We start from the raw sequence: 24,458 nt of genomic DNA, 5'->3' as shown, positions 1-24,458 counted from the left end.
TCAGAGAATCTGGTGGGCCATCCAGTGCAGTCGGTTGTGCAGTAGCACCCATCCCTGGCCTCCACCTACTAGACGCCAGGAGCACCTCCCAACTATGGGAAAGTCTCCAGACATTTCCCAGAGTCCCCTGGATGGGGAGAGGATTCGCCCTGGTGAGAACCACTCCTCTGTAGAGCAGGATGTTTCTCAAGAATGGAGTATGGGATTCCCTCGTCTCGGCGTCTGTTTGCACCCTGGTTGGTCAGTTCTAACACAGTCCCAGTTTGGGTCCTGCATTTTCTGGCCATGTGACCTTTGACAAGTGACTTAACTTTCTGAGCCTGTGTCCACGTGTAGAAGACCTTTCTCCTGGGGTGATTGGGAGGTGCGGTGATGAGGGATGAAGGCAGGCTCACCTTCCACCATCAGTGGATGTTAGCTGTTCTTACTGATGTTGGAGACCATCCTGTCCTCAGGCCACCCCGAGATGAAGAGTTGTGGATTCTCGTGTCCTGTCTGTCTACTAGCCGGTCATCGTGTGACCTGGAATGGCCTGGGCCTCAGTTCCTTCATATGTAAAAAATGACAGCTGTCACATGCCCAGGCAAGGCTGGCACAGTGAGCACCAGTGAGAGGCAGGGTCGAGTGGCAGGGGGACCAGGGTGGTTTGGGTTCCTTTTTTAACAGCTGTGCTCTGGGTTGGCGCCACCACTGGGTGGACACCACCTCTGGGTTCCCTCCCTCTAAGAAAATCAGCCCGGCCACACAGCACACTTCCCAGCCCTGGACCACTGCCATTCTGGCCAGCAGACCAGCCCTTGCCCACAGCCAGCTCCGACATTGGGCCTGAGCTCAGACCCCCCCAGCCACACATGTGAGGGTCAGAGCCTGCCCAAGCCTGACGTTGTCCCCCATAGGGCCTCTCTCCACCCTCTGGGGTGCTTGGAGAAGGTGTGGACCCAGTATTGCCTTATCAGCTCATTCTGGTGCCTCCGCACTGGACCCACTGCCACCACATCCTGAGATCCAGGACAGGGTCACAGTAAGCCCAGGAAGACAGTCGTCGAGTCCGCTTGTAGCCAACGTGATGCCTCTTTAGTGCAAACTCAGCGTTTGTGCGGCTGGAGTCCACCCGAGCATGACCTTCTCATGTTTCCTTGAAAGGTTCCTGCCCTGAAATCCTCCCAAGCTTTGGCGGGAGAGATATCCCTCGGGGATCTTCCCCACCCAGGGATCAAATCCATGCCTCTTATGTCTCCTGAATTGGCATGCTAAGTTGCTTAAGTCGTGTCCGACTCTGTACGACCCTCTGGACTGTGGCCTGCCAGGCCCCTCTGTCTGTGGGGTTCTCCAGGCAAGAATACTGGAGTAGGTTGGCATGCCCTCCTCCAGGGGATCTTCCCTACCCAGGGATCAAACCCGCGTCTCTTACGTCTCCTGCATTGGCAGGTGGGTTCTTTACCACCAGTGCCACCTGGGAAGCCCCTCAGGCCAACTCTCTGACTGGAAACACAGCCTGGCCTTCAGGCAGTTAGGAACCTGAGGGGGAGGAGGGCAGGGCTCCACACTCCTGCCTTCTACTTCCTGGATTATCCAATCTCACAGAGGCATAAATAATCCTAACAGCCTGCTACTGTTGGACAGCAAACCAGACAGTATCCTGGGCCTTCCTGTGAATTATTCCGTGTCTGACTCCTACTTGTGAAGTAGAAACTGTTTCATAATAACAGTCACTGACATTTATTGAGCCTTTTTTTTTTTTATTAAACCAAAGGCCAAGTGCTCTCCATAGCAACCATGTTTCCTCATCAGACAGACAAGGGTGTGAAGGCACAGGCGAGGGGGCCTCTCTCAGGATCCCCCAGCTAGGAAGTGGCAGAGCTGGGCTCAGATCCAGGCTGTTGGATCCCAGAGCCCAGGCTCCAAGGCACTATACTGGGCTTCCTTGTCCCACAACTCCAGGGGGCGCACTTACAGATAATGATCCCTCTCAGTTCCCCATCTTACCCTGAAGACCCTGAGGCTCAGAGTTGTGGAGTAACTTGCTCCACATTACACAGCAAGTCAAATAGTAGAAATGGAGTTTGCTCCGTGTTCTGTCTGACTTTTGTCACATGAGGGTGTTTGAGCCAATTCACCAGTTCCCAGGAGCTCAAAACTGTGGGTTTAGGGTGCCCAGTAGGGCGTGTAGGCTCAGAGAGAAGAGTGAGCTCCTAGTGTTGAACTGCATTCAATAGAGGAGATTAGTAGAGAAATGTGCGGATTGCCACCAAAAAAAAAGAAAAAATGATCCAGGGCAGCATCGAGAGAGAGAGAGAGAGAGTGTGTGTGTGTGTGTGTGTGTACATGCAAGTATTTTAAGTTAGACTTTATATGCCTCATCTGCAGTTCACATCTCTGTTTTGCTCAGTCTTGGGAGATTTAAACTCATGAGTGGACAGTTTGTGACAGGTTCCTGTGCTCAGAACTCACAGGTAGACCCGCCCCGTCCTACAGGACTAAAGATAGGCTCCTCCACATTGTCAGGCAGGAATAATGCCAAGTTGCCTGCTGAGTTATTCCTAGAAGGTGCTGCTCTCAGGCCGAGACAGAGGTGAGGCTCCACCTGGGAGAAGGAAGCCAGGTGGGGACAGGAGAGTGGTCCTGCCCAGGCCTCTTGCTGGGCTGCTCATTTCAGGGGCTGACTTGGACTTGCCTGTGTTTTCCATGTGCGTGGCTGGGGATGCTTGCAAGAGGGCAGAGCTGAGAGTCAGCACTGATGGCAGGCTGACCAGGCGCTCACTTCCCACCAGAGCCCACCTGTCTGGCAGCCAAGATGGGTCGGGCAGAAGGAAGCCAGGGAGTGGGGCCGCCAACTACACAGAGTGGAGCCAGGATGGAGGGCTGGGAGGCCAGGTGCCCAGACAGCTGTGGGGAGAGCAGGTGTGGTCCCCAGTGAGGCGCCGTGGTCCAGGAAACGCGTCCATGATGCTGGTGGGCCTGCTGCAGGCACACGGCAGCTCCAAGACACAGCCAGCCTGGCTCCTTCCTTCGGTAAAAGGATTGCCCCATTGTTCCTGTAGTAACTGAACAGCGCAGATTCCCTGGGCTGTCTGCCTGGACGTGGCAGAGACCTGCTTCCACTCCCTCTGCAGTTTTCCTGAGTGCTTCACTCGTTGTGCCCAGCCCCAAGCCAGGTGCTGGGGATCCTGTGGTGACCAGCCACACCCCACTCTCTGCCTCATGGCTCCAGAGTCTGCATCACTTGTGCTGGTTATTTCCTTGCCCCAGAGGAGGGTGGGCGCCATAGACAACCATGGGGCTTCCAGGCTTGGGGCCCAACTTTGACGTCATGCCTGCTGTGCACTCCTAGAGAAGTTCCTTAACTTCTCTGAGTTCTGATTTACCTTCTGGCAAGCACAGCTAATCCTGCACTCCCTACTTAAGACCCAGGGCTGTACAGTTGAGTACATGATAGTTTTCTAAACCAGGTGGAGATTATCGCCTGGCTAGTGGATGAGAAGCTGACTCCTTCAACTCAGCCTCTCTCTGCCCAGGGGGTTTATATTCCCTGGGGGCTGGAAGTGGAAGGGAAGTGATTTCATAGACTCCTGGCATATCCAAGCTAGAGAGAACACTAAAGACTGGTCCAAACTTTTCATTACACAGATGGGGAAACTGAGGCTCAGAGAAGGCAGTGATTTATCTAAAATAACACAGCTGGTCAATGTGATGAGGCTGTATCCGGCTTTAGGCCAAGGACTTCATTTCTCAGCTGGAATCTCTTTCTCTGCCTGGAGGAGCCCAGGGTCTTGGGGTATGGAAAGTTCTGGAGCTAGGAGAAAGATGAGATGAAGTCTTTCCATTTCATCTGTGTTCATATTAGGGGCAAAGCCAGCACTCATGGTGGCCCTGCCATCTGTTCTCAGTTCGAGCCCATGGGCCCCTCCCCTGGCATGAGCCTGGGGGAGTAAGTGGGGAAGCAGAAATTGACTACGATGGGAAGACTAGGCATTAATACATTTCTAATATGTACTCTTTTTCTTCCCTGAATAATTTGGGATGACTTCTAACAAGACCACCCCCCCATACCCTGGTGGGGAGCTAACCCAAAGCTCTGTGACCTCAGCCATGAGACAGAGAAAGGAAGACCTGTCTGATTATTGGTGAATAATCACCTGCCCAAGCTCAGCCCCACACCTGTGTCCCAGATTTCCTTGTGTCTCACGTGTTCTCATGGAATCCTGAGAGCCAGGCTGAGGGTCTGCCCTGTTCCCAGCATGTGTTGCACAGCACCTTGCGAAGGGGTCATCACAGGTTGAATTTGGGAGGAGGTAAGGGGGAAAAGGGTCAGGGATAAGGAGGGCATGGTAACCCACTCTAGTATTCTTGCCTGGAGAATCCCATGGACAGAGGAGTCTGGTGGGCTATAGTCCATGGGGTCGCAAAGAGTGGGACATGACTGAAGTGACTTAGCACAAGGAAAAAAGGGCAAAACACCACTTTCTTACCATCTCATTCAAATCCCAGCTGGCCCTTAGAGTGTCCTCCCTCCCCCTTTGTGGTCTGACTGTGTGTTGGCAGGAAGTAAAGGATGACTAACCCCAGAGCACACCACAGGTGATGTGCTGATTGGCAGGTGGTGCAGAGCTGGACATGCCCTGGTGTGTCAGATGCCTGGCTTTCTCAGGATGGTGGGTGACGGCCCAGCAGTAGGCAGAGAGGAGTCCCCTTGATCACATGGTCTTCTTCCTGTTCCCCGACTCTCTCTCCAGGCCAAGCAGTCCTTAGCCACACTGACCAAGGATGTCCCCAAGCGGCATTCACTCGCCATGCCCGGCGAGACGGTGCTTAATGGCAACCAGGAGTGGGTGGTGCAGGCAGACCTCCCGCTGACCGCAGCCATCCGACAGAGCCAGCAGACTCTCTACCATTCACATCCCCCCCACCCCGCGGACCGGCAAGGTGAGTCCAGCCCAGCCTGGCCCAGCCACAGCTGTGGAGGCATCTCAAGAGGCGAGCATCCTCTTTTACACACTGCAGCTGCTTTTTTTTTTGGTGGGGGGGTGGGGGGGGGGGAGCAGCAGAGGCCATGGCTCAGGGTAACTGAAAAATCCGAGTGATGGACCTCATGTGTAGCTGGATACCAAGGTTCAGACAATATCTGGGTCTGACTCGCTCCATCCCTCAGCTCTGCCTGCCTCCATTTGGCCTCATCTTTAGACTACTTCTTGCTACAAAGCAGGAAACAGTCTCCAGTAGTTTCTGGCTTGTAGGGCCCCAGCAGCTCTAAAGTCTTAAGAGAAATCTTTCTCTCTGTGTATAGTAAATCCCAAAGACGGACTCTGATTGGCCAGCCAGGGTCACATGCCTATATTCAAACCAATCACTGTGTCTAGAGAGTGGTTACATTGATTGGCCAGCCAGGTCATATGCCCACCCCTGGACCAATCACAATGTCAGACATTGGACACACTGATCCTCCCCGTCTGGATCACATGGGCATCCTTTGGCAAGGGAGACAGTGAGAGTTCCTTGATTGACAGCTCCAGATAATCACTGGATGTGTGGAAAGGTCAGAAATAAATGTTAGGGGTGTTTGCTCCAGGCACTGGTGGGGAGAGGGGCTCAGCCTCTGGTCAACATCCAGATCCACCGGCTACAGTACAAGCCCCAAACCTCTCTGCACATCCGCAGCACACTTGGGTCCATTTTTTTGTCCCTCCTGTGAGTGGCATTTATGTGACAGGTGCAGGTCAGAGACAGGTAGCTCGCTCCTGGAGCCTGTGGGTCCTGCTGTAACTTAGCTAGGAACCCAAGCTTCTGACTTCAAAGGCACCCACCCCACCCCACCCCCACTCCTCCTTAGGGCCCCTGGCAGCAAGGATCGCCTCTCAGTAATGTAGCCCTCACTGCTGAGGCGCTACGTGCACACCATAGGCCCTCAGTCTTGTCCAGCAGTAAGTGCTTCCTCCATCCAGGGCCAGCGCCAACAGCCAGGAAAGTGATCTGCGGGGGGGACTCTGGTGGGCTTACAGGCATTCAGCTGCTATTAACTGAGCACCTACTACTTGCCAGGTACCACGAGTTCCGGGGTTGGACATGTATAAGACACCCAGAATGCCCACCCTCATCAAGCTGGCATTGTAGGTGTGAAGACAGAAAACACATGTAACTAAATTGACAAAGTATGATTACAGATCTTAGTTCAGGGAAAGAAATCAACAGAAAGCAGGTGTTTTGATGGGGAAAAAAAGACGGTGGGGAGAGCTGATAATTGGGGGGAAGAGGTTTCTCTCAGGTCAGGCTGAGACTTGAAGGATGAGAATGTGCCCTATGGGCAGCAGGACCAGGGAAGGCTGAGGCAGGAGGGAAAGAGTGCATGTCGGGCACCATCCGAAAGCCGGTGTGACATGAGCTGGGGCTGGGTGGAGGTGGGCAGGGCTGAATCCCTTCGCTTGCAGGAGGACTGCATTTCTACCCCCAGGTAAAATGAGACCGGTTGCCTGGCTCTCACGGCAGTGAGGAGTGGAGGCCACCTGGGAGACTGCCATGGTCTTCTAGGCAAGAGACAGTGGTGACCTGGGCTAGGGTAGTGGTGGTGGGGCTAGAGAGAAGTGGCCAGATTTAAAGCTGTGTTTGGAGGTGCTGCAGCTGATTGGCTGTGGGGTGAGGGAGTGAGAGAGAGAGGGGAGCCAATGGTGGCTTCAAGGCTTCTTGCTTGAGAAGCTGGTATTGACCAGCTGTTAGGATTGCACCAGGTCTAGGTAACATCCAGGCAGCAGGAGCATTGTGAAAAACCATTACCAAGGTGCCTGAAAACTTTGCCTCTTCTCTTCATCCTGGTTAGGAGGGGGCCTGTTGGATCCAGGGACTGGAGATTCTTGCCAGCAGTTCTCTGGTGATGTGTGGGGCTGTGGAATAGAGGGGCGGAGAGCGGGGCAAGTCTGTTCTATATGGCTCAGTGTTCCCATCTGTATAATGGATTGTACAACCTGCAAGGCAGTGAAGGCATGAACATCCTCTCCCTCCCCCACTCACCAACTGTCCCTGCTTTCCAGCAGTCAGGGTAAGCCCCTGCCACTCCCGGCAGCCCTCTGTCATCTCCGACGCATCTGCCGCCGAAGGCGACCGGTCGTCCACGCCAAGCGACATCAACTCCCCCCGACACCGGACACACTCCCTCTGCAACGTAAGGCCAGCAGCCGCAGGGCCCGGGCCATGGGCCCCGCCTGGAAACCTCAGGGGTGGGGGTGGAGGGGTGAAGACCTACCCGCTGTTTCCTCTCGTCCACCCAGGGAGCATTCTGGCGGAGGCATTTCCTGTTCTGTTCTTTCCTTTTGCAAGAAGAGATGGATGTGGGGAGAGAAAGAAATGAGGCCTGTTGGCTCCTTGTGTCCGGGAGGGCGAGGAAAACCCAGAGAAGGCGGGCCTGGGTCGGCCACGGGGGCTGAGCAGCCTGGGCTTACCTGTGGTGGGCTGTCTGGGACCATGGGCGTCTCCTCCCAGACTACCTTCCGAGCTCGGGATCTCACCACCACCATCACTCCCATTTCCCCGTAGAACCAGCTCTTGGTCCTTCATCCTGGAATCAGCCAGACTTTTTTTTTTTTTTAATCTCCAGGAGTTTTTGCATGTTTTGCTTCTGGAGAGACATCCAGTGAATTTGTTCTAAGTTTGTTTGCTTTGCTTACTTAATCACATGCTTTTTGATTGTATACTGGGTCCCAGCTACCAAGAGGTGCAGGTCAGTAGCCACCTAACTCTTGATGACTGGTGGGGAGACAGGCTTCCCAGGAATGGGGGCGGTGAACAAAGGCAGGTGGGTCAAGCGTCTGAGGACAGGAAGCCTCCACATCAAGGCTCGAACATGAAACACTGGGGTCAGGGTATGGGGACCACTTTTCATATTTGTTCCATCACGTGGTTAATAATCCATGGGGCTCCCCTGCCATGTCCTAAAGACACAGCAGAGTCAGGTCTTCAAATGCACAGACAAGCTTTCTCAAAAACTCGGTTTATGTTGTTCTATTAAGAAATGAGGTGGATATAGTGGGAGAGGAAGACAGAATAACTGTTACTTGCCAGTGGGGTGATTATCTACCTGGAAAACCTCAAGAGAATAACCTGAAAAACCATTACACTAATAATGAGAAGTATATATCAGTACTGGTAGAATATCAATTGATAAAAATCAGTAACTTTTCTATATTAGTAATCATAATGGAAGCAATTTTTTTTTCAAATCTACAATAAAAATGAAAAGCACTTAATTGCTAAGACTAAACTTGAAATGAGTTGCCTCAGCCTGGTGGTGTGGGTGACAGGACTGCTGGCCGGGGCCTCCTGAAGCCAAATGAGGTTGGGAAGGGGGCCTGAATCCCACTCAGGACTGGGATTCTGTTTTCACTGGGGCTTAAAGGAAGCAATTTGTTCTTCTCTTGTTCCCAGGAGAGAATTCTGGTGATAGAGGCTGTCCTGACAGAACCAAGGCAAGGAAGGTTTGGCCAGTAGAGGGTCCTCTGACATTATTGTCTTTCTGAGGAGTCGCTGCTGAGTTATACCTACAGCCAGCACTGCCATTCATTCTTACTGTGGGCCAGATACCCCGTAGTATCTGAGCACACCTCAAATAAGAAGACCTTCCCAAGGGCCATATTTTGCCTTCCCAGTGGGGCTCTGACAGTCAAAATGCCACTGGGAAATCCACCCTGCAGAAAGTGTTCTTTAAAGGCCTCCTGAATTGCATTTGGCTCAAATCTAGCCTTTTGCGCAACTTGGCCTTGGCACATAACCTGCTGCTACAGAGAGCAGGTCTGGCATGTTTATTCCCAAGCTCACTTTACACAGGGCCCTGCTGCTAGGCAATGGGTGCTTTCATAAGCCAGTCTATATGTAGATATTTCATTGGGCTCCAGCCTCATTCTCTCACCCATAAATTTGGCAAAGATGGCTCTATACAGAACCAACCTACCTTAGCTGCCTGGCAGATAGTCTGTTTGCAAACCTTGAGATGGGACTAAAGACTAAACTACTGTTTGTTCCATCCCTGCCCTCCCTCAACCACCTCCATCCCCCATCTCAACAGATGTGCATACAGGTAAGCCAGAAGAACCTGAAAAGAGCTCCAGGTATAGCTCTGTTCTCAGGCATTTGACCTGATACCTGCAAGAACAGCCTGGCCTGGCATAAGCAACCCCCATCCTTTCATGCTGTGGTCACTTATTTAGAGCAGAGGTGGGGACTCAGCACAGAGAGGCTGGAGAAGATGGACATTGACTCAGGTGACACATGCTCTGTTTCTTGCCTTTTACCAGCAATTCTGGAAATGACCACCAGGAGTCACCCTAGTAACAACTTTTGTGATCCCAGTGATCTATGCCCCAACCCCAGGCAGGGCAGGTTGATTCTGGGATACGGTGAGGGCTTTTGTACACTCAGAAGAAGGAGCACTAGACCAAGAAAAAACAGATGGTCTTGAATTTGAGTTGTAGCTCTGGTTTTAATTAGCTTTATAATGTTGGACTGTTCGGAACCTCTCTGTGTATCTGTAAATCAGGCTAATGAGCCCTGTCTGCCCCTCCACACAATAAGACATTTATTGTGTTATTTGTGGGGGAAATATTACTAAGAGGCTACATAGTCTCACAAGTATTCCTGTCCCAAAATTCTTTATTTTTGTGCTTTTCTGTAAAGTTATACCTCTTTATGAAAAGCATCAAGTGTAACCAACTTCCAGTTTTAACTCAGTGGGTCAATTAGGAGAGGAACTTAGAAGCCTTTGAGTGACAGATTTGTTGGTCAGAGGGTAATAGGGGTCAAGAAGCCAGAACGGGCAGATCACCTCAGGGCCTCTGGCCAGGATCCCTGGTCCAGGCAGCATCTCCATGAACCCGAGGTGCCATGATTGAGCCATTGGGACGTGTCTACTTTAGGCGTGGAGGGTGGATTCCCCAGAGGCAGGGCAGTCCCGCAGGGATGACTTCCTTCCACGGAAAAGCCCATGATACACGGGCCACCTCTGTTGTCATATGTTGTGTGTCTCCGCTGTTTCATCTTCCTCCTCTCCTTTGGCTACAGGGCGACAGTCCCGGCCCAGTTCAGAAGAACCTGCACAACCCCATTGTACAGGTAGGTGTGCCTTCCCTGGCCACTCAGGCCCTCCCTGGACCCTTCCTTGACCTTGACTTCACTTGTTCCCCTGGGCCTTCAGCATTCCCACATCCATACTTGGGCACCCAGGGCAGAGAGGAGTTAAGCCACAACCTCAGTCACATGTGGGTTGGTGCATGAGCTGGGCTCAGCACCTGGATTTGCCCTGTTACCTCCTCTTCTGGATCTGTGGACCTACTAAGAGCATCCCACGTCCTCCATGCAACCCTGTTGAGTGTCTTCTCCTGGCAGCCACAGGCTGGTGACAGGGGCCTTGGGCTCTTTGGACCTGTTACTACGGGAAACTTTTTAAAATTCATTTTTAACATTTCAGTACACTATCTTAAGAGCGAGAAAGGGGCTGTAGGGAGGAAAACATGGATTTGAGGATCAGAGGGGTTCTCCGAGGTCAGCTCTCTCATCTTAGGGTTCCCACACGCTGGTCTTCTGGACTGCTTGTCTGCACCAGGGTCTGCCAGTGAAGATTTTTCTGTTGCAGATTCCTAGGCCCTTCACCCTGGAGATTCTAATCTGCCAGGTTGGGGTGTGGGGAAGGTGGCTGGAATTAAGGTAATTCTGATGTGATTTGAGGAACCATTACTCTAACCTCCACCTTTTTTACCAATACCACCACCCTGCATCTTTGTATAAAATACTTGACAGTTTGCAAAGCTGCAAATCCATAGTTATCCTGAGAGAAAGAGCTCCTCCTTCTCATCATTGTTTTTGTCATTATTAACAATCCCTACATCACAAGATGAGAAAACTGGGCTCAGAGAAGGTGGGGGCTCTCCAGGTTTCCCCGGGTAGTGACATAATCAAGATCAGAACCCAACCCTGGCCTCCCAGCTCTACCGAGGCCAGTACTGCTTCCTGTCAGTACTGTACTTGTCAGTACGGTATAGTACTTGTCAGACCTGGGAACCTTAAGGTCCAGGGTCCTTGCTCTTGGCTGACATGAAGCTCTGGTTTTCTCCTCCCTGGTTGCCCGTGTTCTCCTAACGCCCCCTTTTCCAAAGGGCTCATCTCATGGGCCCTGTGGCCAGCTGTGACAGCATGCATGGGCATGCTTCTGCAAGCCCTCTACAAGCACAGGAAGGCTGTGGACAGCACCCTGAATTTAAATACAACAGCTGTTATGAATGCTTATTATGTGCCAGGCGCTGTTCTAAGCGTTTTTTTATCTTCACTTTAGTGACATCCTCATGACAGTTTTGGATGGGTCCTAGTGTTGTCCCCAAGAGGTTCTATAACAGGCCCAAGTCCGCTCAGTGAGTGAGGGGCAGACCCTAGCATCTCTACCCATGGACGCCCCCCAACCCTGCCTGCCCCCCACCCCTACCCCTACCTGTCTTCCGCCCCAGCTCAGCTTTTCTTTGTTCTTCTCCCCACCGCATCCATCACCTGGCCCGACTCCACAGTCACTAGAGGATCTTGAAGACCAAAAACGGAAAAAGAAGAAAGAGAAGATGGGATTCGGCTCCATCTCGCGTGTCTTCGCCAGAGGGAAGCAGCGGAAGTCCCTCGACCCCGGCCTCTTTGATGGTACCGCCCCTGATTATTACATAGAGGAGGACGCGGACTGGTGATACCCGCCTCCCTTCGCCTGCTGCCCAGCGGGCGTGTCTGTGCGTGTGGACGTGCGTGCGAGCGGGGGGGTGTGCGGCTGGGCGTGCATGGCGGTGCGTGTGTGCGCGATCTCGCGCGTACGTGGGCGTGGGTGTGGCCGAGCCTGCTCACGTGGGCCCCTCCCCTGCGTCGTCACCTCTGTAATTGATGTACATACTACAACCGTGTGTGAACATGTCAACTCTCTGTTGTCCTTGGAGCGATACAGTTGTGTTGTTAATCTGGGTTTGTTTTTGTTTTTTTCAATGTTTTTTTTTTTCTTTTTGTTCGGTTCGTTGGGGGATTTTTTTGGTCCCTTTCCCTCCCCGCCTCCTTTTTATGAAACTTGAAAACTTGAAGGACTGCTGTGTATTTGTAAATAACAAAACTATTGTGCCCTCTGTGCTTGTAAATGTCCCTCGTCCAAACTGCTACTTCTGGAGCCCGTCTCCCTGAGGATGTGGTCTGTTTTTGATGTTCCCCCCCACCACCACCCCACTCTGCCTACCCCCTCCAGTGTGAACGCGTGGGACCAGACCCTGTTCTCGGGCACACCCAAGTCACTTTAACCCCAAAAGGCCATCGTCATCAGGGTAAGGTCCACTCTCTGCAGAGACTTGCAAGCCCGGCCAAGGGGCCCTGTCCCGGCTGGGCTTGTCAGAGGCCAAACGGGCTCTTTTTAATGCCCTGCCAGTTTTTAAATTGCGTTGCCGTTTCTTTCTTTACGGGGAAAAGAAAATTGTTCCGTTTAATTTATTTGCACAAATGCAGAAGACTTATTCTAGCTAAATTATTACATAAATATTGGAATGTATATTTTTCCACGGGGGTGGGCGGGAGGCGGGTTCTCTGTTGACTTGTCTGTTCTATGATCATGCTGCTGCCAAACTGTGCAAGGTAGAGTTTAGGGTGGCCAGAACCCAGGGACCATTGGATTTCCAAGCTTGCTTTTTTCTGTTCTTTCTTCTTTTCTCTCCCCCATTGTCCCGCCCCTGCATGGAAAGTGTGCTCTGCCTTTCTCACACCTAGAGCTCTCTCCAGGCCTTTCTATACATATTTATTTATCTGAAACACAGAGCACTGACCTCAGTGAACAGAGCGCCTGATGTTGTGGTCACCTTCTCTTGGGTCTGTCTTTGGAGAGAGGCTGAATACAGGGCAAGACAGCCGACCGCATGACCACAGGGTAGGACCCCAGGGACACTCGGCACAAGTGGGTTCCCCAGAGGTCCTGGAGCGGCCCCCACCCCTCCCTGCAGCTGTGTCTCTCTCATCCTTGGTTAATTCTGCACATTGGCCAAGCAGGTGTCATGGGGGAGGCACCCATCTCAAGGGGGAGGGCTGTTGGAGACACAGCATCCAGCACCTCTGCCCTCCCCCCACACCTCACAGAGTCTCTTGGGATTCCTCAGGCCCTGTCCTCCAACTTGTCACAGCAGCTTGAGCCCACTCACCCCAGGAGAGAAGGGCTGGCAGAAATGCCTGCCTATTTGGGGAGCAGTGTTGGTCCCAGTGAGGCTTCACCAGCAAAGGAACTATGAGCATTGTAAGGCCGGGTGATGGAGAACATGTGAGCTTCTAAGCCAGGCTCTCCCATGGCCTAAAACTAGCCTTTCCTGTTCTTCTGACCTTCGAATTCCCACTCTGAACCACCTTAACTACTAACAGCTCAATTCACCCACCCTCTAAACAACAGTAGTTGCGCTTTCTGCTAACCGTAATGTTTGCAGCTCTTACCAAGAAACAAAGAGATTTTTAAATGCTGAAGCATCTCTTATCAGAAGGGATAGGATATTTTTTCCAAAGTCTCTAAAACAGAAAAGCCCCAGTCGGCTGCTCCCTTTCCTTCTGACCTGATGGGGGTTGGAAAAGGTACCTAAAGTAGGCAGGGTACCTACTAAGGATCTTTCTGGGCTCTGTTGGCTGAGCCATTTCACCGAGCCTGGCGGTGAGGGAGAGCAGCTGGAGCGAGAGAGATTTTAGGAAATGCTTTTCTCCCCCCATGAATTTTTTTTTTTTCCCTTTTGGTTGATTTTTATTGTTTTTCCCTTTACTTACAAGAAAATAAGGTTGCAACCCCTCCTGGTAATAATGATTTAGTAGTTCCTTTTCATTTCAGTTTTTGTAAATTAGGAGATAATTCTAAGAGTTACTAAGGATGATTTATTTAAGAGAACTACGTCAAATAGCGAATGAGTTATGGGTAACATTAGATGAAAATAACCTTTCCCGTGGGAAAGGTTTCTTGAAGGCATGGATGCAAATATAAAATATAAAAAAAAATCTAAATAAAGCTTATTTTAAAATATGATCGAATTCTATGTTATTTGATTGCTTCTATCTTACTCCGGGTGGGAGGCAAAGCCCGGCATGACCCGCCCCTTGGACTTTCAGGGCTGGGTCCTGTGGGGGTGATGGGAGGGGCCGAGGAAAGCTGGCTGGATTCTGGGCCCATGGAGGGGCTGAGGCTGGGGTGGCCTCCCAGAAACATCTCATCTTTGCCACCCTGACTGTAATTTGGAGGAGCCATCAGCATCCAGGGCTGCCCGTGGTCCTAAGGCACCACCTCCAAGCCTGGCGCCCTGACCCTGCATTCTCCAGCCCAGTGGCCCCAGTCAGCTTTCATCTGCTTCCTTCTCCCCCCAGCACTCCTTCAAAAGACCCACAACGGGCCCCTGTGAGTTTGGGGCACATTACTTCCTGCAGACCTCAGTGGGCCTCTGCATTGTCCCGACTTCCTGCCTTCTCTGGGGACTGAGAGGAGCTTGAGAGAGAAATTAAAGGAGCCACAGGGCTTCCCTAATGAAGCCAGAGTGGGCTGGGCTTTTCTGAGCCCCATGAGACCGCCCCCAGATGCAAAACCCAGTCCTCCCGCAATGAAAACTCCGTAGTATAGCCTGAGAACTCAGAGGCCACCTGGATACCCCAATCCACAATCACAGCTGTGCCTTCAGCCTCTGCTTCCCAACTTAAAAACAAATCCTCTCCAGCAGTAAGACTGAAAGACTAGCCTTTTTAACGCCCCTTGCATTTCTACTAGAAGAAAGCTCAAAGTGCCATAAATGTATAGACCATGCCGAGAAGTTACAGACTGCAGGACTGCCAGGAACTGAGGGGCGTGTGCCCCAGTAGCTGTCAACCTGGCCACACATTAGAATCACCTGCAGAGCTTTCAGAACAAAAAATGACCAATGCCAGGTGCTATATTGCTGAATCAGTGTGGTAAAACCTCCTCTGGTACAGCCAGGGTTGATGAACCACTGGGAGCGTGGTTATCTGAGGCGCGTGAATGGCCCGAACACACGTGCCACAGCTCCTCTCTCCCTGGTCTCAAAACAGACATCACTGAACAATTAGAGCCCTTCCCACCCAGCCCCATATGGCCTCTCATGTCTTCACTTTACAAAGCCTCCGACAGCCACTGCCAATCAATCAGCATTGGCATTCAAAGAGAAAGCCAATTTGCCTTCCCAAAACTAACCCAACCCCCTACACTGATCAGATGAGGGAAAGCTTTGGCCCAGAAAGGAGTGATCTGGTCAAGATCCTTGCCGTCGGTGTTGCAATACCTTCTCAAGGGCCAGGCCACACCTGATTCAAATCCACATAGCTCTACTCAAAAGCCACACTCCCCTCCTTGGTTAATCTCCAGACCTTGCCCCAAAGGGTCCAAATTCAAGTGTCACTATATTAGAAATTGGAGTAGGGCTGCCCTGTCTTCAGGATCCACGGACAGCTGCACAGGTTGTGCACTGCATTACCACTGTGTGGATGGTACGCAGTATGCAGCCTGCATGGCTGTCCACAGTGGCCCCTGCGTGCTCTCCCACCCATGCTGGCAGGCCTAATAGTAGTGATAACAATAATAACATCTAACATTTGTTGGGCACTTACCATGGGCCAAGCTCCATGCTCCGCGCTTGACATGTATTAACTCAGTTAACCCTCCAAAGGCCCCATTGGCAATGGGAAAACAGGCAAAGTACATCATCCAGGATCAAGGAGCCAGGAAACAGAACTGGGCTTCCAACCTAGCAAGGCTGTAGTGCCCTGAAAGACTCCTTCGAGTGGGCAGTGAGGGGCTGGGACCAAGCTCTGTGGGTGCCTCCAGTCTCTCTGCTGGGCCTGGTTTGAACTTGACTCCACCCCTACTTTCACCCACCAGTAGCCTCTGGCACAGCCTAGCACTTTCCTGGCTTTTGTGACAGAGTCTATTTCTGTTAGTCTTTTTCTACCAGGCTCAGAAAACACACTGTGGTTCAGCACGAGCTCTCCATCTCAGGCAGGGGATGGCCTCCGTCTGCCCTGCTATGGAACCCCTCTCGGTACCAGAGCTGCCGCTTCCTGGTGGGGACGAGGCGGTGGGGCAGAGGGGAGGCCCCCTCCTGGCTACAGGAAGGCCCGGGGGTCCCAGGAGCCTCTCCCGACAACTATGCGCAAGGTTATTGGGCAGCTGCTATGTGTATCACTCAACCTGGGCTCCTGGGGAATCCAGGTGTAGTGGGGCTGCAGGAGATGGCATCATCGGGCCTGTGACTATATGAGTTTAAAAGTATCAACAGGCCTTCTCACCAAAAACCTGCGTTTCCTCCCAAACACCCTACCCCCTCTCTCATCTGCTCTGAACAAACGACTCAAGCTTTTTCAACTCAAACCCCATCAGGTGGGGCAGAACCTGCCATGCCCCCTGACTTCCCACCTGTGCCCAAGGAAAAGGAACCTGGTGCTGATGAAGAATCAAGTGGGAATATATGTGATTAACTTTGTAAGAGGATGCTGATATGCTCAGTCGTGGCCAACTTTTTGCAACCCCATGGACTGTAGCCCACCAGGCTCCTCTGTCCATGGAATTTTCCAGGCAAGAATACTGGAGTGGGTTTCCATTTCCTTCTCCTATTATAAGAGAATAGGTTCATAATTTTATAATATAAAAGAATGCCCTATAAGCTTAAAAATAACTTAGGGGTTTGATCTTGACCCAATGTTAGAAGTTGTTGAAATAGCGAAGTCATAGCACATCACCAGGGAAGTGTCACTGTATACAGAGATTGAGGGGACATATCCTGATGCCAGCTGGTGCATGGAGAACCCATACCTGAGCCACAACTATGTGGTGCCTTAAAGCCCAGTTACCAAAAAATGCGCAGATATGAACCCCTGCACTCTACCTCCCCAACAAACTGAATCCACAAGAAAATTATCCCAAGAGGATTAATCTCTAAGAAGCAAGAATAGCAGCAACTGAAAACCTTGACCTTTTCTTCTTGAAAATGGCAGGACTCCTAGTCCCTAGCATGTCCCAAGGGGGAGCCTTTGACATTGTCAGAGCATTAGCCATGCTTCTGAATCAGAGTCCCTGGAAAACGCTGGCTGACTGCTTGTTTGCATTTCTGAGTTTCAGGCTTTGGAAATCTTTGACTGTTTTCTTAATGGGTTACCAGGCACTAGCAGTTAATTGCACCTAAACAAGAGAATCTAAGATTGCATGTCTTGCTCCATCTGGAGGACCCTTGCAGGCCACCGGTGGGGCTGGGCCAGGCCAGGCCAGGCCAGGCCTGGGTAATCAATTGCTCTAGCTCTGGACCAGCATCTGATTTCAAGCTAGTCGATTAACCTGTGAGCCTCGGTGTTCTCACCTGTGAAGTTGGTGTGTTCTCACCTGTGAAGTTGGTGTAACAACCCTTTCCTCCTTGTGGGCTCAGAAATGCCAGCTGATTGTGTTCTGGAGCCTGGAAAGCACTGGCCTCATGGCCTGTGTTCCCCAGGATTTGAATAGATTTAAGTTCAACCAGAGATAGGAAGGGCTTCCTTGGTAGATCAGATGGTAAAGAATCTGCCTGCAATGCAGGAGACTTGAGTTCAATCCCTAGGTCAGGAAGATCCCCTGGAGAAGGAAATGGCAACCTTTCTCCAGTATTCTTGCCTGGAGAATCCCATGGACAGAGGAGCCTGGAGGGCTACAGTTCACTGGGTCACAAAGAGTCGGACATAAGCGACTGAGCACACATGCACGCAAGTGCACCCCCAGACTTCCCTGCCTACCCTCCTCCCCATCAGAGAGAGATGGTACAGGGCCCTCCCTGCTCAACCCTGGCAGAACTGGGAAGTGGGGGCCACTCTTGGGCCCCCCAGCTTCTGAAAGCCTGCAAGTTGAGGACTGGACATCCTCCCAGGCCAGACACATTCCCCTGGATGAACCACAGTGAGACTGCATTGAACAATGCCACTCCCAGCTCACAGCACTTTACAGTTTACAAAGCCCTCTCACAGGCAGGCTAGGGTCAAGGTTAAGATGTAGATTCTGGACAAACTCTCTGGGTGCAAACCTCAGTCCTGACACTTGCTACCTAGTAACCACAGGCAAATTCCTTAACCAGGCTGTGCCTCAGTTTCCTCACCTCTACATAAGAACAGTAAGATAGTGTCAAAGCAGCTGCAAATGAGTTACTATGTATAAAAGGCTTAGCCCAGGTAGCGATAAATGTTAGCCATAACCATGATGATAACAATGGTGACAAGGATGACCTCATTTTGGCCTCTCACCAGCCCTGTGAGACAGGCAGAACAGGCAGAACACGCCAAGGCTTGGCCCAGGTTAGTTCAGTAACTCACCCCAGCCACTAGGACCAGCCCAGGCGGAGGGCTCGAGGGAGCAGGAGTCTTAGAGCCGAGAGGGCTCTTGATGGCCTCTCGCCCACTCCCCTCACATCACAGCCAGGCACAGCATCAGTGGCTGAGCCAATTCTGGAACCTGAGCCTACTGACTCCCAGGCCAGGGCCCCGAGCTGGTGCAGACCACAAGATTCAGCTGGAGAAAAAAAAATATCCCTGGGTCAATAAGTTTTAGAAACAATGAAATGGCAACCCACTCCAGTATTCTTGCCTGGAAAATTCCCTGGACAGAAGAGCCTGGAAGGCTCCATGGAGTCACAAAGAGACACGACTGAGCGAAGCAGCACAAAGTATATTCAACATGAACACTAGCTTTTCAAGGCTCTAGCAAGTGAAGAAAAATAGTTCACTGCTTTCTACCTTGTGTTTCCTAAACTTAACTGAGCACAGAACTGTGTCTTTGACCCTGGTTCCCTGGGGCGCTCTGTGGGGCTGTCGGGATGATTCCACAGTCCCCTTTAGCCTGTGCTTGGAGATACTGAGCAGTGGTTCTTTGGTGACCTCTAAACAGGCTTCCCAGCTGGCACAGTGGTAAAGAATCCGCCTGCCAGTGCAGGAGACACAGGTTAGATCCCTGGGTCGGGAAGATCCCCTGGAGGAGGAAATGGCAACCCACTCCAGTATTCTTGCCTGGAAAATCCCAGGGACAGAGGAGCCTGGTGGGTGACGGTGAGGGGGTTGCAAAAGAGTCAGACACGAGTTAGTGACTAAACAACAACAACAAGCAGACTCACTTCTGACAGGGTTTAGCCACAGAAGCCCCCGTGGCTCATGTGGGATCTCCATGAGCCTGAAGAGGTGAAGTGAGGGACCGCTCTGGTGGTCTAGTAGTTAAGACCTTGCATTTCCAATGCAGGAGGCGTAGGCTCAATCCCTGGTCGGGGACCTAAGATCCCATATGCCATAGGGCACAGCCCAAAAAAAAGTGAGGTGAGGTGAGCTGGGCGCAGGGCCAGGTGGAGCCAGAACCTTTCTCTGAGCATCACCTTTGCTTGGAAAGAAGCTGAGTCAGTGAGCAGCATCTGCAGAGGCAGACAGGCCCCTGCAGAGTGGCTGAGAAATTCCAGTCTCAGGTGTTCATTTTGCTGCTGTCCCAAGTGTAGACAGAGGAGCCAAGTCTAATGCAACAGGGCCCCGGGGCAGGAAGAGAAGTGCACACACCACCCTGCCAGACATCTGGCCCACCTGCCTGTCCCCGACCAGTTCTGAGCTGCCTAATTGCTTTCCCTGGGACAGGCCAGTGGGGCCAGAGTCACATCCAAACTGACCCCACGCCTGCCCAGGAGCACCAGCTTCCTTCCTTGTTAGTCAGCAGATGTTTCTGGGGGTGGCATGGAACCCGTGATCAGGAGGACCCGGGCCAGGGAGGGGAGAAGGCTCTCTGTCAGCTGTCACCATGGGGACCAGCGCTCTGGTGACAGAAGAGGAAGCTCTCTGCAAGGCGGGGGAATCTGAGGGCTGTCTGCAAACCGAGGGTCAGAGAGCACATCTCGGGATGGTGAATCATTTACAGGGCCCCTCCATCTCCTCACGCTTGTTTAAGAAATACAAATTCACTTTAGTGATAGCCTGAACCAGCAGAATTGATCAAAACCAAGCCATTGGGGGTGGGGGGGGTACTTCCCTGGCCGCTCAGACAGTAAAGAATCTGCCTGCAATGCGAGAGACCTGGGTTCAATCTCTGATTTGGGAAGATACCCTGGAAGAGGGCATGGCCACCCACTCCAGTATTCTTGCCTGGAGAATCCCCATGGACAGAGGAGCCTGGCCGGCTACAGTCCATGGAGTCGCAAAGAGTTGGATACGACTGAGCAACTAATCACACACACACAAGCCATCGGAGAGAGGAGTCGAGGAAAGACCAAGTTTTGGAGCCAGATCTTTGGGTTTGAGTCCAGAGCCGGCACTCAGCTATGTGACCCTAGGCCAGTCCCTCAGTCCCTCTGAACCTCAGTTTCTCCCTCTGTAAAATGGAAATCAGACTGCCTACCTCACAGGGCTGTTGCAAAGATGGAATCAGAAGTGGGTAAAAGCATCTGGCATATGGCAGAGCTCGACTTTCCTCATCTGTAACATGGGCCTCTGGGAACCTGTGTCCACCTTTCGGGGGAGGACACAGTCCATTCACAGCCAGTCGTCATGAAACACCACGCAGCCGGTCCTGAGGGGGAGGTGAGTGGAGTGACTGCCGCTGTCTGCTCTGAGGGTCTCCGTTGCAGTGTCTGAGTGACAATGATAAGGACCCACCTCTGTGAGCACCCTCATGGCCAGCCCTGTGCTGGGCTAACACCAGCCCCCTCCCACTGAATCTAAAGGAAGCAGTCACGCTGGGCTCCAGTGCTTCCAAAGCTCCTGGTTTTTCAAGAGAAGCCAAAAATGTCATGTGATACACCCCAATTCTTTAATATCAGCATCTACTTTGCTTAAGTTTAGTGTCCTTGGTATGTGCTCAATTGTATCCAGCTCTTTGTAACCCCATGGACTGCAGCCCAGAGGCTCCTCTGTCCACAGGATTTTATAGGCAAGAATACTGGAGTGGGTTGCCATTTCCTCCTCCAGGGAATCTTCTCAACCCAGGGAGCAGACCGAGTCTCCCACATCTCCTGCATTGGCAGAGGGGTTCTTTACCACTAGCACCACCTGGGTATCCTTTGAAAGTGAAAAGTGAAAGCCACTCAGTGGTGTCTGACTCTTTGTGACCCCATGGACTATAGAGTCCATGGAATTCTCCAGGCCAGAATACTGGAGTGGGTAGCCTTTCCCTTCTCCAGGGGATCTTCACAAACCAGGGATCGAACCCAGGTCTCCTGCATTACAGGTGGATTCTTTACCAGCTGAGCCACAAGGGAAGCCCAAGAATACTGGAATGGGTAGCCTATCCCTTCTCCAGCAGATCTTCCTGACCCAGGAATTGAACCAGGGTCTTCTATTGAGCTTTGAGGGTATCTTTTGGGGGGAAAAAATTCCATGACCCCAATATGTCTCCAGACCACTGGCTCCACCACCTCCCATCTGGACTCTCTGTGAGCTGGTCCAGTGTTGACGGTCCTCGTCTTCCCCCCAGCCAGAGAGTCCCTGGGCCTGCCTGGTCATAGATCCCCATTTCATTGGCCCATATCCTCCTTCACCAGAGGGCCTTCCTGCCCATCTCTCCCTGGGCAGCCAGGCAGCGGGGGGACCACTCATTTCTGACCCCAAGAAGTGTCCCCAGGGCTTAGGGTGTTTGGGGAGTAGCAGGTCCCTCAGAAGCCTGGAATCAGCACAGGAATCCTGAGGCCCCAGAGGCCAATTATGGCTGGCAGGACTCGGGGTCAGACCACCTGCAGCCTGAGTGCCCAGCTAGACCACTAGACCATTTCTCATGGGCTTGGCCGGGCTCATGGGACTCGGAGATGGAGAGGGTGTAGGGGAGGGAGTGCTTCACCTTCGGGTGAAGGTGCAGATGAGCCTCACAAAAGGATGACTCCTTGCTCTCCCAGAAATCCTAGCAGGAGGCACAGTCATCAAAGTGGACACAGCTGTAACCCAGAGGCCCAGGGACATGGAGAGGGGGTCAGGTGGAGGACTGAGGTCAGACTGGCTTCTGGGGCTGGGGGTGGAGCGGGGTGAATAGGTAGTGATGGAAGCTGGGAGAGGAAAGTACTATATGACTTGCTGACTATCACTGAGGGCCTGCCATGGAGGCACTTCACATACACTCAGTACGTCATTCAACAAACACTGGGTGACCACTGTCTATGTGCCAGGCCTAGGGCTAAGGGCTGAGGATGCAGACGTAAACACTGAGATAACACAAATCATTCTAACATAGCCCTCACCAAAATCATATGAAGTGTGTGTTACTGTCTCAACCTTACAGATGAGGAAACTGAGGCCCCAAGGGCAACATAAACAGCCCAAGAAGATGTAGTCAGCAATGGAACAAGGCTAAGAATTGGGGTCCTGCAGACTATTGCCCTACACCATTTTCCAAGCAGATATGAGTGAACCTGATAAAACCATGAGCCTTTAGAACAATTGTAGTCCTAGAGGGAGGCAGAGAAGGGGTGTCACAATTAAAGGAGTTCATCTAAAAGCAGGGAGAGGCTCACTTCCCCAAATAGGCGGAAACTTCCTAGGATATTCTGCCTTGTGCCAAGGCTCCAGTAAACATACTGATAGGCTTGAAAGGGGTGTCAGTCTGCAGTGAGCATGGTGGCCACCAGCCCTGGATACAGATACCCCCAGGAATCGTGTTTCAGGATACATGAGGAATGGCCATGACCAGCATCAGTTTTCTCCTTGCCATTTCCTGTAGCATCTTAAGTTGCAAGAAGGCCCCCAAAATGAGCCTTACCAAAGCACTCTTTATTTTAAAAGAAATTAAATAGATACTACATAGCTCAGTTGATAAAGAATCTACCCGCAGTGCAGGAGACCCAGGTTCGAATCCTGGGTTGGCAAGATCCCCTGGAGAAGGAAATGGCAACCCACTCCAGTATTCTTGCCTGGAAAATTCCATGGACAGAGGATTCTGGCAGGCTATAGTCCTCAGGGTCACAAGAGTCGGACACAACTTAGCAACTAAACCACCACTCTTAAATGTCTTTGCTGTTCCTATCGGCCTTGGGGCAAGAAATATGGTTGCTCACCACTGGTGCAAGAAATTTCCAGGAGATGATTGCAAGGCATTTTGAGGAGGTGGGGGGTTGGAAAGGTGCATTATTCAATGAGGATGATCCCAAAGGAGGCATCACCTCCAAATGCCACACCCAAGCTGGAGGTTCATGGATCTGACTCAGGGGTGGTCCCCCGTCCCAGCAAGCAAATGGGTGGGCCAACGCAATAATAACTATCCATGGGGCTCATGGAAGCAGGCTGAGCAGAGAGGTCCTGAGGCGTGAAGGGGAGATGGGAGGGTCAGTGAAGGGAAGAGGCAGATCCATTAGAGGTCCTCAGACCCCACAGTTATCCATCACCCTCCAAGTATCCACTGCCCCCAGCTTTGCCTCCAAGAACCACACAGATGCAAACCTGCACTGTCCCTATATGGACATGTGGATAGGAACCCTCCTCCTGCCCATGGCCTCTGCTTAAAGAGCCCCTTCACCTTCCACAGAATTCACCTTTAAGGCCCACCCACCCATAGAGAAGTTGGCCAGGAAAGCAGGTTGGAAAAGAGGATTAACTGTGGGAATACACGCAGAGGCCAGCAGCCAGCTGGTGAAAGCAAAAAAGAGGAGAGAAGCCCTCTTGTCTTCTGAGATGGCCCACACCCTACGGAGTACGCAGAATAAACCTGCTTTCACTCCACTTCGGCTTGCTAGTGAATTCTTTCCTGCATGAAGCCAAGGACCCTCACTTGGTGGCCCGTCCCAGGGACTCGCCCGAGACCTGGGATATGACTATCCTCTTGTGTCCCCTTTTCTGCAACAGTGGTATCATGGTCATTTCCTGGAGCTGAACACAGAAGACACAGGTGTTTCAAGAAACTCAGAGTGGCCTGCCCTGTTGTAGTGATCAATTCTTTGAAGTTCCAGCAAGTCCAACTTCCACTTTTAGGGTTTCAGGAAAAGGGCACTTCTGGTTCTCAGGAAGATGGGAGGGGGAAAAAAAAAAAACAGATGGAGTGGGAGACACCAGTTGCAGGTTAGACTCTAAGAAGGACTTCTCTCCCAAATGTGAGCACTCTTCAGCATGACAACAGGCTAGCAAGGAAGAAAAAGGAACATTCTGGTACATGTTTTTTTAAAAAGCATATAGCAGTTGTCATTGGATCGTAGTACATTTGCCTTCCCCTGACCTCTTCTGAGCACCTTCCTCCAAAGTCTGTACAATTGGAAAATACTTGCATAGCACATACCTGGAAAATGAGTGCAGAGCAGGGTAGAGCCTTGTCAACTCAACAGGTGCCCTGCTTTCTGGGAAAGTTCTTGGGATGTGGAGAGAAAGGGCTGGCAGGAAGTGTGGCTGGAGGAGGATGTCCTCCAAGGTTGGGGACAGGGGATACAGTGAGCATAGCTCATATCCTTGCTGGGCAGCAGCATCACAAATGAGGGGGAAGGGAAGTATTTGATTTTTTTTTTAAG

The 24,458-nt window shown here is 51.7% G+C and overlaps 1 protein-coding gene across 6 annotated transcripts in view; it reads left to right on the top strand.

Annotated features, from left to right (window-relative positions):
- KAZN (kazrin, periplakin interacting protein) overlaps window positions 1-24,458 on the top strand; it is a 1,279,571-nt gene that overhangs the window by 1,214,957 nt on the left and 40,156 nt on the right. For 2 of the 6 annotated variants that reach the window (XM_043922880.1, XM_043922882.1), the window contains 4 exons: window positions 4,734-4,923; window positions 7,020-7,150; window positions 10,039-10,089; window positions 11,532-11,655. In XM_043922880.1, coding sequence (XP_043778815.1) covers window positions 4,734-4,923; window positions 7,020-7,150; window positions 10,039-10,089; window positions 11,532-11,655 — 496 coding nt within the window. Of the gene's footprint in view, window positions 1-4,733; window positions 4,924-7,019; window positions 7,151-10,038; window positions 10,090-11,531; window positions 14,030-24,458 lie in introns of those variants that run through there. The other 4 variants (XR_006344824.1, XM_043922881.1, XM_043922883.1 and 1 more) reach the window with 4 other exon arrangements.

This window comes from Cervus elaphus, chromosome 14 (genome assembly GCF_910594005.1).
Source record: "Cervus elaphus chromosome 14, mCerEla1.1, whole genome shotgun sequence".
Lineage (NCBI taxonomy): Eukaryota > Metazoa > Chordata > Mammalia > Artiodactyla > Cervidae > Cervus > Cervus elaphus.
Note: the sequence above shows the minus strand (reverse complement) of the source record. Positions and strands in the feature narration are given on the sequence as shown.